The 16,390-nt window shown below is 35.9% G+C and overlaps 1 protein-coding gene across 4 annotated transcripts in view; it reads right to left on the reverse strand.

Annotated features, from left to right (window-relative positions):
• PTBP2 (polypyrimidine tract binding protein 2) overlaps nt 1-16,390 on the reverse strand; it is an 81,470-nt gene that overhangs the window by 34,585 nt on the left and 30,495 nt on the right. For all 4 annotated transcript variants that reach the window (XM_019648863.1, XM_019648862.1, XM_019648861.1 and 1 more), the window contains exons 4-5: nt 1,830-2,002; nt 758-901 (exon numbers count right to left, since the gene is read on the reverse strand). In XM_019648863.1, coding sequence (XP_019504408.1) covers nt 758-901; nt 1,830-2,002 — 317 coding nt within the window. The remainder of the gene's footprint in view (nt 1-757; nt 902-1,829; nt 2,003-16,390) is intronic.

A 16,390-nucleotide genomic window follows, 5' to 3' on the forward strand; every position in this document is an offset into this window, starting at 1 on the left:
TTGTAATAGATATGTATGATATTGGGGGGAAATGGGGCGGCGGATTGGGGGAGGGGGGTTGTCACTTCGAGGGGTAAAAAATATAACTATTGCACTGTGTTGTACAGCTGAAACTAATTCTAAAAAATGTGTATTTCATAATAAAAAATAAATTAATAAAAACAAAGAAAAACAAACCTATATTAAAAGAGATATAGTTTTTAGATCACTTACTGCATATAATCAAATAATATCTTTTACACTGCATTTTTAAAAGATCAATATTCATTTATTCTCAATTCTTACATCCCCCGCCACCCCCCGCTGGAGAATTATTAACACATCTTACATAGAAATTTTTCCATAAGAAATTAAGACTTATAAAAAGTCAAATAACCAACCAAAGGCATTGAACTTCACACCTTAAAGTCCAAGCAGCAGAGTTGTATAAATAGTTTATATTGATAACTCCTACCTCATAAACAGTTACTATACAAAAATTTTAACTTGCAATAAAAAAAGAACATCTGACTGAAAAAATAGTATTTAATTCATCCAGTACTAATTTAAAGTATGAAATGAAGAGCCCACACATAATTTTTGTAAGTTAACATAATATTAACATGGTTAAGGACGTACTGCAACAAAATGTCTTAAAAATAAGGAAATGTCCATAGAAACATATTGAAATGGTTAAAAATTGTATTTTCTGTTAATATATTTATGAGGCTTTTAATATGTTCTAGGCCACATCAGCTATGTACCTACTCATACTCACTTGATTTAATGTATTATCTGTTTTTAGTTCTTTGTGATTGGAGTACTGGATATAAATTGGTTGGTTACGAAGATGAGGTGTCACAGCAGAATAGTAATTAACCATAGTAATAGCTGCTTCTTCTGTTGCTAGTTCCAAAAATGCCTGAAAATTTAAATAGCAAAAATTTTAATACTATGAATTAAATTCAAATAACCTTTAATACCTGTAAAATCTATTCAGCTAATAAGAAAAATCAGTATCTAGAATATAATCTTTCAAGTTACATTTAGATGCTCTAATAAGTATTGAAATCCTTTACTGAATGTTAGGTATACAATTAAAGCTAACCTAAGAAGACAGCTCAGTACATGGTGCTTCTGCCTTCTACCTCTGATTTTCCATACACCACAAATGTATTTCACCCAACAAAAACCAGGGAAAATTATAATAAATCTAAACACTTTCTAGCATCAGAATTTTACCACTTTTAACCTAGACAATATGAGATCTCAGTCATTTTTAAAGTAGTATAATTTAATAGAAATATAATTTCACTATTAAAAGTTAATGTCAGATTATTATTAACATTAACTATATTTAAGAGAATGTCAAATTCTTCCAAATGGCATTAGACATCTTAAAACAAAATTTGATTTTTAATATCCCTGGGTCTTACTGCTACTGAATGAAGAATATCTCAGATTAATGATTATTTTCTTTTAATGTTATCAGATAAATATTTCGATGGAATACTCTTAAAGCATGAGATGCTACTATTGCCTCTACTGATTACGAATATTACAAAGATCAGACCCACAATAAAAGAAATATAGTACTTCATTTGTATTTTCCACAGTCTCATTACAACAATTGTTCAGTTGGAATCCTAAAGTAAATTCAATAGGCAAAATTTGAAAACTACAGTGAGGCATTTATTTTAGTTTCCCACACATAACTACCAGGAAGTCAGAATAAGACATCTGTTATATTGTTTTAGAAAAGAGCTACATTCTACCCTTTTATTAGAAGCCAATTCATACCTGCAGATTAGTTTAGGGCTTAACATTTTGTAAGTCCTGAAGAAGCATACCTGATTTTTTCCTTTCAGCATAAGGATGTTGGTCACCTTTCCGAAAGGTAAGCCTAAAGCAATAACTTCAGTTTCTGTCACTTCCCCAGGCAATTTTCGAATATGAAGTACACGAGAAGGAGCACCATCCATTTTATCTTCTCCTTTAAATTTTTTACTGTCATTACCATTAGCTGGAAGACATTAAAAAATAGTCTTTATTATATTAATTTTACTTATCTGCATTAAAAAGCACAGTGTCTGCAAAAACAAATTTAAAACACAGCTAAATTACACTTGAATAATTCCAGAAATTAAAAAACTAAGGTTTCAGAGGAAAAGAGAAAATCCTATCCATCAATGATTATTAAATATGAAATTATCAATTAATTAAAATTACCACTGGGTAAATGTTTCTAAGCAGTATATGTAAAGAGTATTATATGTAAAGCAGAAACATTAAAATGCAATTTCATAAAGAAATTGTCCAATTGCTAAAGAGCCTATTTATCTTGCAATTTATCTTTGATTATAGACTAACAGAAATTTTTAAAAATGTGAGAAGTCTGACTTACCAAAAATTAGGGAGATTATAATTTTACCTGAGAAATTATAAATTGTTCAGTTTGGGAAAATCATACTCAAAAGTGGTATCAAACAAGGTAATGCTGTAAAAATGATTATATGGTCAATCCATATTATGCTTACCTACAATGTGCCTCTCCCAATTTAATATTATCTAACCTACCTAAATATTTTCTTGTTATCAATATCTATATACTAGAAACCACTCATAGACTTGATTGTCTTATTCTGTTACACTGAGCTTTAAAAAAAAATAATAGTTAAATCAACAAATTAGTTACCTGCCTTTATTGAAAAACTTCACCAAAAGAATCTTACTAAAGATATAATAAAATAGGTTTTATTACATGTTTTATGTAAAACTGTTTGCAGAACTTGCAGTCTATCCACTATCCATATTGGTGGTTTTTTATCTTCTAAGGTCTCAAGGATATTTCTAAGACTCTTAATTAAAAAGGAAGGATCCTTACCATGAGAAATATACATGTATACTCTATTTTGCATATAATTTTAGGTACTTTATGGTATTCCCCAAAACATTCAACACTACCTATAATATATATATATATATATATATATATATATATATATATATATACACACACATTGGGTATCTATGATAATATATTGGGTTGTCGGAAAAGTTGTGACACATTTTTGCAACGAAAAACAGAAAAAATACATCATGACTTTTCCGACAATCTAATAGATACCCAACAATATCTATAAATCTAAGATCACCTTGATCTCTATCAAAATTCATTCACACATTGATAATTTAAACAGTTATGGAGTATTAGGAATGTGTCTGGCACTGTTTTGGGCTCTGGAGTGCAGCACTGAACAAGAAAGACCAGTAAGATCTCTGATGCTCTTTTAGTCTAGTAGGAGAGGCAGGCTAACTAATACATGAACCAGATAATTTCTACAGTGATTAAGTGCTGTGAAGACAGTAAAACAGTGATGTGATTAAAAGTGACTTAGCAGAGGACTGGAAGAGTATGGTGTGATCAGAGAAGGTATCTCTAAGACATAATGTGTGAACTCACTTGATAATTTACTTGTCAAACTATACTTAAAACATATTTTACGCTAAGAATTTCCCTCAAGTTTATGAAGAGGAGTACTTTGGCTTCTGAATATACTACCATAAAAGTCTTGCTAGCAAACTCTCACTACTCCAGAAATATGAAAAACCACAGGATGCTCTCCACAAATCCTTTCATAATTAAGATTTGCGTGCGCACAGGCACTCGAATTTATAAGAGGCTAAATTTTTCTATTTTGTGACATCTTATTTAACAAAATCATCACTGGTTCTGTTAACTGAAAAAAATATTAGTAAGTTAAGCAGGGAACCTATATATATGTATATGTACATACACATATATACCTTAAAACATAATTGGCATACCAATGCATGTTCTTCTTACGTAAGACTTTTCTTGGCAAAGCAGTATGAGTATAGAATCCTGATAGTTTGTGTTCTTGTTTATTCATTTGTTTGAATAGCAACTTCACAATCCAACCTAAAGCCTCAGGAAGTTAGAGGTTATGGTATCAGGAAACTCAAAAAAGAGCAAATTTAAGTTTTTCTTAATTTAGTCTGTCCTTTTACTTCTAGGAAAAGGACAACATAAATACAATGAAGATATTAACACTGTACATACAAGGGGGAAAAATAACCTTCCCTTTTCAAATGATTTGTAGAATATGATCCCCCAAAGGCAAAAGGTTACCTAAACAATAGGTTAAGAGAACAGTTTGTTTTAGATTTGTGTTGAATAATTAATTCCTAGACAGTGGATGGTGAGCAGAAGTAAAACAGCTGAATAATACAGGAAAGTGTGATATTTTTGCAAAGAAGATAAATAACCTAGGGTTTTTTTTTTAAAGAAATATAAATAAGATGGTACTTTTCCTTTACATCAAAAATTTTTTTAAACTGAAGTTTATTGCAGTGACAACTGTTAGTAAAGTTACACAGGTTGCAAGTGTACAATTCCGTAATACATCTATATTTAACATTCAAGTTAACTAGCAGTAAAGACAGGAAATGGTAGAAAAAGGATTAAAACTCAGAGTATGACTCCACAGCCTGTGCTGTTAACCCACTGCAGTAGGAGGATCCCCAAGGCAACTTTCACATTATACACCAGTTCTGACAATTAAGTTCATGAACTTGTTGCAACAATGTTGCTAACCTTTTTTGATATCAGAGAGATTATTCATTATGAATTTGTACCAACTGGACAAACGATTAACCAACTTTACTATTCGGAAGTGCTGAAAAGGTTGCATGAAAAAGTTGGACAACCTGAACTTTCGCCAACAATTCATGGCTCTTGCACAATGACAATGCACCAGCTCACGTGGCACTGTCTGTGGGGGAGTTTTTAGCCAGTAAACAAATAACTGTATTGGAACACCCTTCTACTCACCTGATCTGGCCCCCAATGACTTCTTTTTTTACCCGAAGATAAAGGAAATATTGAAAGGAAGGCATTTTGATGACATTCAGGACCCCAAGGGTAATACGATAGCTCTGATGGCCATGCCAGAAAAAGGTTTCCAAAACTGCTTTGAAGGGTGGACTAGGCACTGGCATTGATGCATAGCTTCCCAAGGGGAGTACTTCGAACGTGACTATAGTGATATTCAGCAACGAGGTATGTAGCACTTTTTCTAGGTTGAGTTCACGAACTTAATTGTCCGACCTCATGTGGTGGCCAAGAGAATAGCTGTCCTTTTCTTCCAAAGACCAAGTAACTAACAAAATTTACACTGTCTTCATGCTACCTGATACTCCCTCAGTTAGTTAATAGCTTCAGAGAGTGTGGCTACTACATTTTCATATTTTAGTGCTAAATATTATGAAAATCTTCATGTGAAAGAATGATACTACGAGAATGTGAAATTGGAAAATGACTTTTTGAATCGCACAACTAAGCCTCCTTTCATATATGAAAAGACCCCAGCCCTGGAAAGGAGGGCAGAAGAAAATGTATGACTCTCGGCTTATCAAGTATATAGGCCATTTATTCCCCATCAGAAAAGGAAGATTGGGTGTCTCTGGGTTACATACAGATCTATGGTTCTTCAGAAGACGAAGTACAATAATTTGGAATTTTTTCCATGATTTTTTCCCTTCTAGTCCTCAGGTAAATGCAGAAACGTTTGGTTTGGGTATGTAAAACCAAAAATTATCATTTTTAAGAATTTATGCAACAACAAATGTGGTAATGCTTTTGCTTATGCATATAAGTTGTACATATATTGTAGAAATCTTTAATTATACCATTTTACATATATTATTTAGCGTTCTTAAAGCCTTCTGCTTAGGGAGGATACTCCACTCAAATTCAAAACAAATTATCAAACATAAACACTGTTTCTATTTGAATACTTCTCTTGCAAACTCAATTTTAAAGTGAATATCTTCACCTTTGATCAGTCCCAATCCATCTCTTTCCTCCTTGACTGATCTTTGCTCTCTACCAGCTGTAACCTGTAGTTTTCACAGAAAATGGGTCTCACCAAGATCCTGGGTAATTTGTTAAATCCCGTCCAGGGCTGAAGAACTGTGAGGCCTCTCACCATTATCAAGTCTCTCTATCCTCACAGAACCCCAACAAATCATCTCAAGTTGTCTTCCTTCTGACTCATCTGATACCTGCTTTGAAAAATGCTTCTTCATTCAACCTCAAAAATGGTTGGAGTTCCCCAAGCTGTTTTGGTCCCAAGGTCTTTCCGACATTTACTTGCTCATGTTAAGTTTACTCCAGTAGCTGGATTTCAAAAATCACGTTCTCATTTAATTTGTAAATCTATTATTTTAGTCCCACTCATTCACCAATATTTTAATTCTATCCTTTCAACTGTATACCAACCTGAAGTACATTTCAAAACTTTATACTTTGTCCAGCGAAAGCTGACTATTTAAAAAAATGTAATTCTCAGTCTTCAAGTCTTTCAGAATCAAGTAGTATCTATAAAAGCATTGGTAACTTCCTTTATTAAATATAATAGTGCGAGGCAAAAAGTTTCATTCCAAGCCATTTTTCTTTTTTTTTGTGTGTGTGTAGGGCAGTATCCGAACCGGGGCCCTCTGACATCCCAAGCCAGTTCTTAACCATCGCGCCACTCGGCCGGCCCCCAAGCCATTTTAAACACCAGGGTAACACACAGTGTTATAGGAGCTGGCTTCACAAATAAATAAATAAATAAATAGAAAGAATCGGAGCTAAAAAAAATGAATGCTCGTGCTCTTTGCATTCCTATGTGGGAAAACAAATTCCAAAGTGTTGACCAGAAATGCAATTGCATAGACAGACAGACAGTACTTCTGTTATTCTGCTAGCTGTTTAGTTAACTCCAACAGACACCACACAAAACGTTTACTAAGTTTATTATAAAATCTGGCTGTAGCTCTCTGCATTTCCAAGGAGTTGTATAGCCTAGTTGTCATAAATACCTAATGCATGAGCTAAAAAAATATAGAAAGCTAGACTAAATTAGAGGAAGGCTCATTTCCTCATATATGTAAGATGTTAGAATTCCCATAAACATTAAAACGTAAAACAATGTGCTGGAATACTCTCAAACTATTATAAAAAATGAAAATACATCACATCAAAACTGTCTGCATGTGAAAATCAAAATGAAAACCTCAAAGAGTTCTGAATACATGTATCAGAATTTATGGAATCATGCCAATTCTTTCACAAATAAGGCGAAAGTCACACTTTTAGCAATAATAAATCCTATTATGAAATAACAATATGTAGTACAGGTACAAATATGTATACTTAACTTAAAAGACTATTCCCTTTCCACGGCTCTAAAGAAATGACTCAAAATCCTGTATTTTGAAATGTTTCACTTATTTCTAAAGAAGTTTATTACAAAAAAAGTCTTAATGCACTGACTTACTAGATATTTACCCAAGACAAAGTTTCTTATAACATTAAACTTTCTCACTTTTTTTTTCTTTGACATAAAAAATAGGTGTATAACTACTGCTCTGTGTTGTACACCTGAAACTAATTAAAAAAAAAAAACCCAATAGGTGTAGAGAAAAACTTCTGGACAGGGAAAGGCTGTTTAGATAGATGCTGCTGGAAACAGAATTCTTTAGTAAAGTCAATCAGAAGGAACATTTTGGGTAAAGTTAAAATAGAAGAATGAAATCCTGTTCATATCTACTAAGCATAAAAGTGTTTTTGTAATTATATCTGTAAAAGTCTCTTTTTGAAACATCTTGACAGCAATGGTATATTTTTCCAGGCAAGTATAATCACTTGTTTTTAAAGGTCTTTTATAGTATTATAAGCAACAGTATTCAAATTGGGGTCTGTTTGAACATATACGGACTCTAACCTTTCTGTTACGGAAAAAAAATAATCTTGAAACTAAATGTTTCTTCTGTGCATAAAGGTAAAATAAATGGAATGCATGTAAACTTACGTTAAAACAAAGCTTTAAGGAATTTTATTCCATCACTATAAAGAGAATGGATTCATTCTTTAGTCATAAAGTACATTAAATATCATTCCTAAACATACTTTTAAAAATACAGTAACATATTATTCTCTTTTCAGCAAAAAGAAATCTTTTCTCCATTTTTCCTTTGTTAATGGGACTATCATCCATCAACTCAGCGATTCTAACAGAACTCTTAATACTTGTTTCTCCCAAACCAGTCTAGTTCCAAATAACTAAAAATGTTATAATTTCTTGATACATCATTTCCTCCATATTCTACTTCTGAGGCCCTAAAATTCAAGACATCAATGACTAGGTTATTATGAAGTTTTTTAACTGTCCTCCCTATATAGAGTAGTAACTCCCCTCCACTCCCTACAAAATACACATGGAACAAAGATCTTTATAAAATGGAAATCTGGTAAAATCCAAGCTCCTTAGTGTATCAAATGCTATATCCAGACCATAACCTATGAGGACTCACCTGAGCCACTCCCCTTTGCATATTTTACAGTACAGCAAGACAACTATGAAAAGGTGATGGTTCCTAGCAGTAGCATCCTTTGTCAAACAAATTTTGGATTTCTTTTACAATTTCATCAGTTGATATAGAACACATCCATCACCCCAGGAAATCCCCTTGTATTGGGTTGTTGGAAAAGTCGTGACACATGTTTGCAACAGATGGCACTAGTTCACTTTTGGAAGTACTTGAGTCATTTGCATTTATATTATGCTATGTCATTTGACAGCTGACAGTTCTAGCTTCATTCTAAAAAAAAAACCTGAGCGATTGGTTGAGTTTTGGAGATTTTACAAGTTGAAAATGGAAGACCAAACTGCATTTTTGCCATAGTTTACTGTTTTACTTCCATAAAGGGAAGAACACACAGCGAGCTTGTGAAAAGTTGCATAAAGTTTACGGTGACAATGCTCTACAAGAACATCAGTGCCAACGATGGTTCATGGAATTCTGTGCTGGTGATTTTGATCTCAATGATGCTCCTCAGTCAGGGAGGACCACCAAGGTTGATGACAAAATAAAGGCATTCATAGAGTCAAACCCATGTTACGCGACACAAGAGACTGCAGAAACACTGATCATCCATCATTCAAATGTTCACGACCACCTGAAGAAGCTCGGATACGTAAGCAAGCTCGATATTTGGGTTCCACATGAACTCAAAGTAGTTCATTTGACGGCGCGTATAAACATCTGCAATATGCTCCTTAAACGTGAGGAAAACGATCCTTTTTTGAAGCAACTGATAACTGGTGATGAGAAGTGGATTGTTTACAATGTGGTGCACAAACAGTCTTAGTCCTGACGTGATGATTCACCTCAAACGACATCGAAAGCAGACATTCATCAGAGGAAGGTTATGCTCTCAGTGTGGTGGGATTTTAAAGGTGTCATGTTTTTCGAGCTCCTGCCAAGGAATGAAACAATCAGTTTGAATGTGTACTGTCGTCAATTAGACAGTTTGAACGAATCCATCATCCAGGAACGTCCAGAATTCATTAACTGTAAAAGAGTTGTGTTACATCGCAACAACGTGATACCACACACAAGTCTGATCACCGGTCAAAAATTATTGGAGCTTGGATAGGATGTTCTCACATGCACCATACTCGCCTGACTTTGCGCCGTCAGACTTTCACTTGTCTCGCTCTTCAAAACTCTTTGCGTGGTGTAAGGTTCAATTCGGAGGAGGCTATAAATCACCTTGTTCAGTTTTTCACAAATAAAGACAGATCCCTCTATGAAGGAGGAATTATGAAGCTCACTGAAAGGTGGCAAAAGGTTATCGAACAAAACAGGCAATATATCATTGATTGATCTTTGTTCTTTATATAAATAAATGACCTTTGAAAAACAGACAAAATACGTCATGACTTTTCCGACAACCCAGTATTTCCTTCCTGTTAATCTCCAACACCCACAAGCAACCACTGTTTTGGTTTCTATACTAAAATTTATTTATTTGCTCTTTAGATAAATGAAACCACACACTATGTACTCTTTTGTGTCTGGCTGCTTTGCTTCAGATGATGTTCATTAATACTTACTTATGTTGTTGCATTAATAGGTCATTCCTTTGTTATGAGTAAGTAATACACTGTAAGAGTATACCACAAATGATTGATTGATCCATTTTATTTTTCATTAACTTAATGTTTTTATTTTTCTATTATAGTTGATATACAATATTATATTAGTTTCAGGTGTACAACGTAGTGATTAGACATTTATATAAGTTCAAAGCAATCACCACAATAAATCTTGTACCCATCTGACACCATGCACAGTAATTACAATATTGACCATGTTCCTTATGCTATACTTTACATCACCATGGCTATTATGTAACTACCAATTAGTACTTCTTGTCCCTTCCCCCTTTTCACCCACCGCCCAATCCCCCTTCCATCTGGCAACCTAAAAAATGTTCTTTGTCCATGAGTTTGTTTCTATTTTGTTTGCTCATTTATTTTGTTCTTTAGATTCCACATATAAGTAAAATCATACAGCATTTGTCTTTGTCTGACTTATTTCCTTCAGCAGGATACCCTCTAGTTTCACCCATGTTCTTGCAGATGGCAAGATTTCATTCTTTTTATATGTCTGAGTAATATTCCATTGTGTATATGTACCACTACTTTATCCACTCATCTACTAATGTACACTCAGGTTGCTTCCATATCGTGGATATTATAAATAATGCTGCAATGAACATGTGGATGCACATGTCCCTTAGAAGTACTATTCTAGAGTTTCTTCGGATAAATACCCAGAAGTGGAATTACTAAATCCTTCTTTATCTCGTTAGCTTTTGTTTTAAAGTCTACTTTGTCTGATATATGTATTGCTACCCAAGCTTTTATTTCATTAAATCTTTTTTTACTTTCATTCTGTGTGCGTCTTTTCATCTGAAGTGAGTCTCTTCTAGGCAGCATATGTATGGGTTTTGTTTTCTTATCCCTTCAGTCACCGTATGTTGTTTATTGGAGCATTTAATTCATTTACATTTAATTGTTGATAAATATGTATTGACATTTTACTGTTCATATTTTTAATCTTTTCTTTTTCTTCAAGAAGTCCATTTAACATTTCTTATAATACCAGTTTGGTGCTGATGAACTCCTTTAGCCTTTTCTTGTCTAGGAGGCTCTTTATCTATCCTTCGATTCTAAATGATAGTTTTGCTGGGTAAAATAATCTTGATTGTAGGTCCTTGCTTTTCAAGATTTTGAATATTTCATGCCAATCCCTTCTGGCCTGCAAAGTTTCTGTTGAGAAATAAGCTTACAGTTTCATGAGAGCTCCCCTATAGGTAACTAGTTGCATTTCTCTTGCTGCTTTTAAGATTCTTTGTCGTCAACCTTTTGCATTTTAATTATGATGTATCTTGGTGTGCGCCTCTTTGGGTTCATCTTGTTTAGGACTCTGTATTTCAGAGGCTTGTGTATCTATTTGCCTTGCCCGGTTAGGGAAGTTTTCCATCATTATTTCTTCAAATAGGTATTCAATATCTTGTTCTCTCTCTTTTCCTCTGGTATTCCTATGATGTAGTCAGTACGTTTGATGTTGTCCCAGACTCCTTAAACTATCCTCATTTTTTTGGATTTTTCTTTTTGCTGTTCTGATTGGGTGTTGTTGTCCAAATTGGTGATTTGATCCTCTACTTCATCTAATCTATTGTTGATTCTGTTTTTTGTTATTGTATTCATTTGACTGATTCTTCTTTACATTTCCTATCTGCATATTTATGTTTCCTAGTTCTTTGTTGAAGTTCACCCTGAGATCATTGAGCAGCATCCTTATAACCAGTGTTTTGAACTGTGCACTTGGTAGATTGCTTGTCTCCATTTCATTTAGTTTTTTTTCTGGAGCTTTGTTCTGATTTTTCATTTGGGACATGTTTGTCTCCTCATTTTGGCTGCCTCCCTATGTTTGTGTCCATGTATTAGGTAGATCTGCTATGTACTCCCATCTTGGTGAAGGAGCCTTACAGCAGGTATCCCGTTGGGCCCAGTGATGCAACCTCCTTGGTGACCTAAGCTGGGTGCTCCAGGTGTGCCTTTTGTGTAGGTTCTCTCTGCTCTCCTCTTTTAGTTCAGCCGTGGTTGCTGTTTGTACACCAATGGAAAGGATTAATAACCATGAGGCTGATTGGTTGAGGACTATGACTACAGTGGAGGAGCTGTTGTGTAGAGATTAACCCTATGGAGCAGCCTTCACTTTAGCAGGGCTCTGGTGTTTGCCGAGTCTGCCTCTTGGGATGCGTCGTTTATGAAGATGGCTATTGCTCTGTTGTCGTCTGAAGCTGGCAACTGGTCTGGAGTCTTTTTTGAAGGACTCTGCTGCAGGCCAAGGTCCACCACTGCCTATGCCCTTCCCGAGGCCACCTGGTATAAGTTACCAAGTGATCTGCAGGTGGCTGACTCTTGTGCTGGGCTTGGAGGTATCGGGGAGACTAAACTGTGAAATGAAGCCAGTTGCCACTACTGCTACTGCGGAACTTGGGGCTCCTCAGCAAGAGGTACAGGGCATGCTGAAGACAGACGCTATTTATCTGGAGTTTGTGAACCTTTGAGAGACTGTAAAAAAAGTCTACAGCATAAGCCAAGACAAGCTATTTGTATTGAAACGCCACTGGAAACAGCTTGGGTGGGCCAGCAAGTAGGGCGGGGAGGATTCTCAGGGTGGGGGCGAGCTGTGTTAGCCATGATGATGGAGACTCAGATGTGGCACCTGCCTCTGTCTGCACAGTGGGTTCAACAAAGGAACAAAAAGGCTTCTGCCAGCACTTCTGTCTGGAGAAAGATGCCCCACCTGCTCTCACCCTGCAGCCAGACAGTTCAGTACGTCCCTGGAATCTTTCAGGCTGCTGCCCCAGCGCTGGAGCTCAGAGCAGGTAAGTCTGTCAGCATGTCATGCAGAGGCCTTTTAAGAAGTACGCTTGGGACGTCAGCCACCCTCTGTCTCACTCAGCCAATTCCGCTGGTTTTCACAGCCAGAAGTTGTGGGGACTTCTCTCCCTGGCACTGGAACCCTGGGCTGTGGAGCCTGGTGTGGTGCTGGGATGCCTTGCTCCTTAGAGGGGACCTCTGCAGCTGAGATATCACTCCTGATTTTTTAACTGCGACACGTGGGTGTGGGACCAGTCTGTTCCTTGTCTTCACCCCTCCTACCCGTCTCAAAATGGCTTCTTCTGTTTGTCCTTAATTGTACAACTTCTGCTCAGCTAGACTTCAGGTGGTTCTCAGTGACGGCTGTTCTGTAGTTTAGTTGTAATTTTGACATGGTTGTGAGAGGAGGCAAGCTCGGCATTTACTTATTCCAGACACCTTCACCAGAAAGCCTTGTATTGATCCAATTTAATGTTGATAGATAATTCGGTTATTTCCCGTTTGGGACCATTATGAATAAAAATTCTTATACACTTGTGACAAGTCTTGTAGTGCTTTTATTTTCACTAGATTAAAACCTAGACATAGCAGAACTGAGTTATAGGGTAGATTTATTCTTATTTTAATTAGGCTGCTTGTATTTACTGATGTTGAATGAATTCTTTACCTGCTCTAGATAAAAGCCTTTCTCAGACATTACCAGTATGTATTGATACAAGATCTGACAGTTAAGCTTGTGAACTCATCCTAGAAAAAGTGCTACATACCTCACTGCTGAATATCACAATGGTAACCTTCAAAGTGGTGAAGCTATGGGAAGCTACGTACCGACGCCAGCACCTAGTCCACCCTTCAAAGCAATTTTGGAACTCTTCTCTGGAATGGCCATCAGAGGTGTCATCAAATTACGCTTGAGGTCCTGAAGGTCATCAAAATGTCTTCCTTTCAATATTGCCTTTATCTTCAAATAAACAAAGAAGTCATTGGAGGCCAGATCAGGTGAGTAGGGAGGGTGTTCCTACAGTTATTCGTTTACTGGCTAAAAATTTCCTCACAGACAGTGTCATGTGAGCTGGTGCATTGTCATGATGCAAGAGCCATGAATTGTTGTTGAAAAGTTCAGGTCATCTAACTTTTTCACGTAGCCTTTTCAGCACTTCCAAATAGTAAACTTGGTTAACTGTTTGTCCAGCTGGTACAAATTCATAATGAATAATCCCTCTGATATCAAAATAGGTTAGCAACGATTCTGATGCACAAATCCACAAATTTTTGCAAGGTTTTCATCAGTTCTGCTTGTTACTGGCCGCCCTGACCTTTCATCAGTGACACATTCTCTCCCCTCAGAAAAACATTTAATCCACTTGTACACTGCTGTTTTCTTCATGGCATGATCCCCATAAACTTGGACTAACATGTCCCTGATTTCACTTCCACTCTTGCCAAGTTGAACAAGAAATTTAATGTTTGTTCGTTGCTCTAATTCAAGCTCAGACATTCTCACGACAGCACACACAAAACAATGACCGCCATGACACGAACACAGCTGTGAGACACGGGTATACCAAGGTTATGAAACATTACCAAACTGTTTGTACAGTGCTGCCAGTTAAGTGCACGGTGGCAAGTTCATGAACTTAATTGTCAGACCTCGTATGTGAATATTAGAATTTTCTCTCAGCCTCTGATTACTTTTTTATGGTCTTAATAATGTCTTTTGAGAAGTTTTTCATTTGGATGGACTCTAGTTTATAAAATTGTTACTTTACGGTTAGTCTTTTTCTATGTCTTCTCAAAAGATATCTTAACACATTGAGGACGGGGCATTTAAATTGTTTAAATGCATGTTCCCGGGGTTTAAACCATTTAAATTAACTTTTATACTGTGTTTCTTTAAAAATTTATAACAAATTCTCTATTTTTGTGAACTGAAATTTTCAGGAAATACTCACCAAAGACTCTAGTAGTGCTTGAGGGTGTGATACCTCTGGAAACATTCCCCATTGTGGAGTGGCACTAAGCAGAACTTGCAGATGTATCGAGTTTCACTTCTTTTGTTGTGGGCAGCACAAACATGGCACCTCCTAGCAGGATATTTTCTTTTACCCCCTTCACTTCCAACAATTTTGTCTACCAGATGTTTGTGCATAATCACCAGAAAGTCTCCCAGGGAGGGTCCTCATAAAGCACGAGGGGTTTGGGTTGATGTTCCTGGGCGTGATGTGTCTGTCTGCCTCCACCTTATCTGTAGTCCAGTCTTTTGCCACTTGTAGCAGAAAATCTGTCTCTCATTTTTGATGTAGGGTTTAGTTTTTTATAGATTCGAAGAATTGAAAAGTGCACAATTTATAAGCCAAAACGCAACTTTCTTTGGCCACTTCCGTTTTTCTCAAGAGAAAATAATAAGACAAGTACTGATCTGCCCTATCAACACCCTTCATGAACATATTATACTGAAAAATACAAATAGTTTTTTTTCTTTACTTCTTCATTTCTCCGTGGAACATCAACCATTGTTGAATTGTGATTTGTGGAAATCATGTTGACAACACGAGTATTTCTCCAGGACTGAAGAATTTCACCTTTTTTCCTAAATCTGGTTTTGCCATGTTTCAGAGACTGTGATTCATTTTTCATTTCTGGAGGAAGACCCATGTTCACTCTGATCGTTCCACATACTCTAACTTATCTTGAGAGTTTCAGCAATTGTCGCATGATTATAATAGTTGTCTTGGCAGACATGGTAATTTTGATCAAAGTTCCAAAAGTGTGAAAATAGTTTCCTGTAATTTTTTTCCTTCATAGCATAGATTTCTAAATTCAAGATATAGCCTGATGTGCTTTCAGTGACCATATGAACAAGTAAGCCATACTTTGTAAGTTTCTCCAGGTTATTTGTTTGTATACAAAGCTTACCCCTCCAAGAAATCATTGTTTCATCAAAGGCAAGTTGTTGATTTGGCTTATAAATAGTCTGAAACCTTTCAAAGAAAAAAATCCAGTAAGGGTTGAATTTTGAAAAGCCTGTTCATTGATTGTTGCAGAAATACATTGTTGTTGAAATGTAAACCACCACCAAATTTGTTCAAATCTACTATGGCTCATAAGTTTCCTGAAAATAGGAGTATCTAAAAATGGATCCGTAGACCAATAATCCTTTAGTTTATCTTTCCTGACTTGCCCCATTAGAATAAGTTTGAAATTTTTTCATTTCTGCTACAGTGACATCTGACCATTTCAACCCCTTAGAACCAGTAACATACTTTTCCTGATTTTGTAAGCAATATAGATTCGTTTCCTCACACAACATATCAAAGAATCTGTCTCCAAGAAAGAGTCCTGTTACTTGCGATACTTTCATCAGGTCAGAGGGAATTTGTTTCACCCCTGAGTTTCCGGTAAATGGCCCTAAATTTGGTGTTTTATCTGTTTTTACCCATGTTGAAACCACCGAATCTACTGTGTCATCATCATTGCCACTTTCGTTTGCGCTTTGTTCACTGTCACTGTAACTCGGTAAAGGATGCATAATTTTGTTTTGCCTATTTCCAATAATAGAAGAGTCACTGTCATTTTCACTGTCACAATCAGCGTTGTCA

This window comes from Hipposideros armiger, unplaced genomic scaffold (genome assembly GCF_001890085.2).
Source record: "Hipposideros armiger isolate ML-2016 unplaced genomic scaffold, ASM189008v1 scaffold_127, whole genome shotgun sequence".
Classification (NCBI taxonomy): Eukaryota; Metazoa; Chordata; class Mammalia; order Chiroptera; family Hipposideridae; genus Hipposideros; species Hipposideros armiger.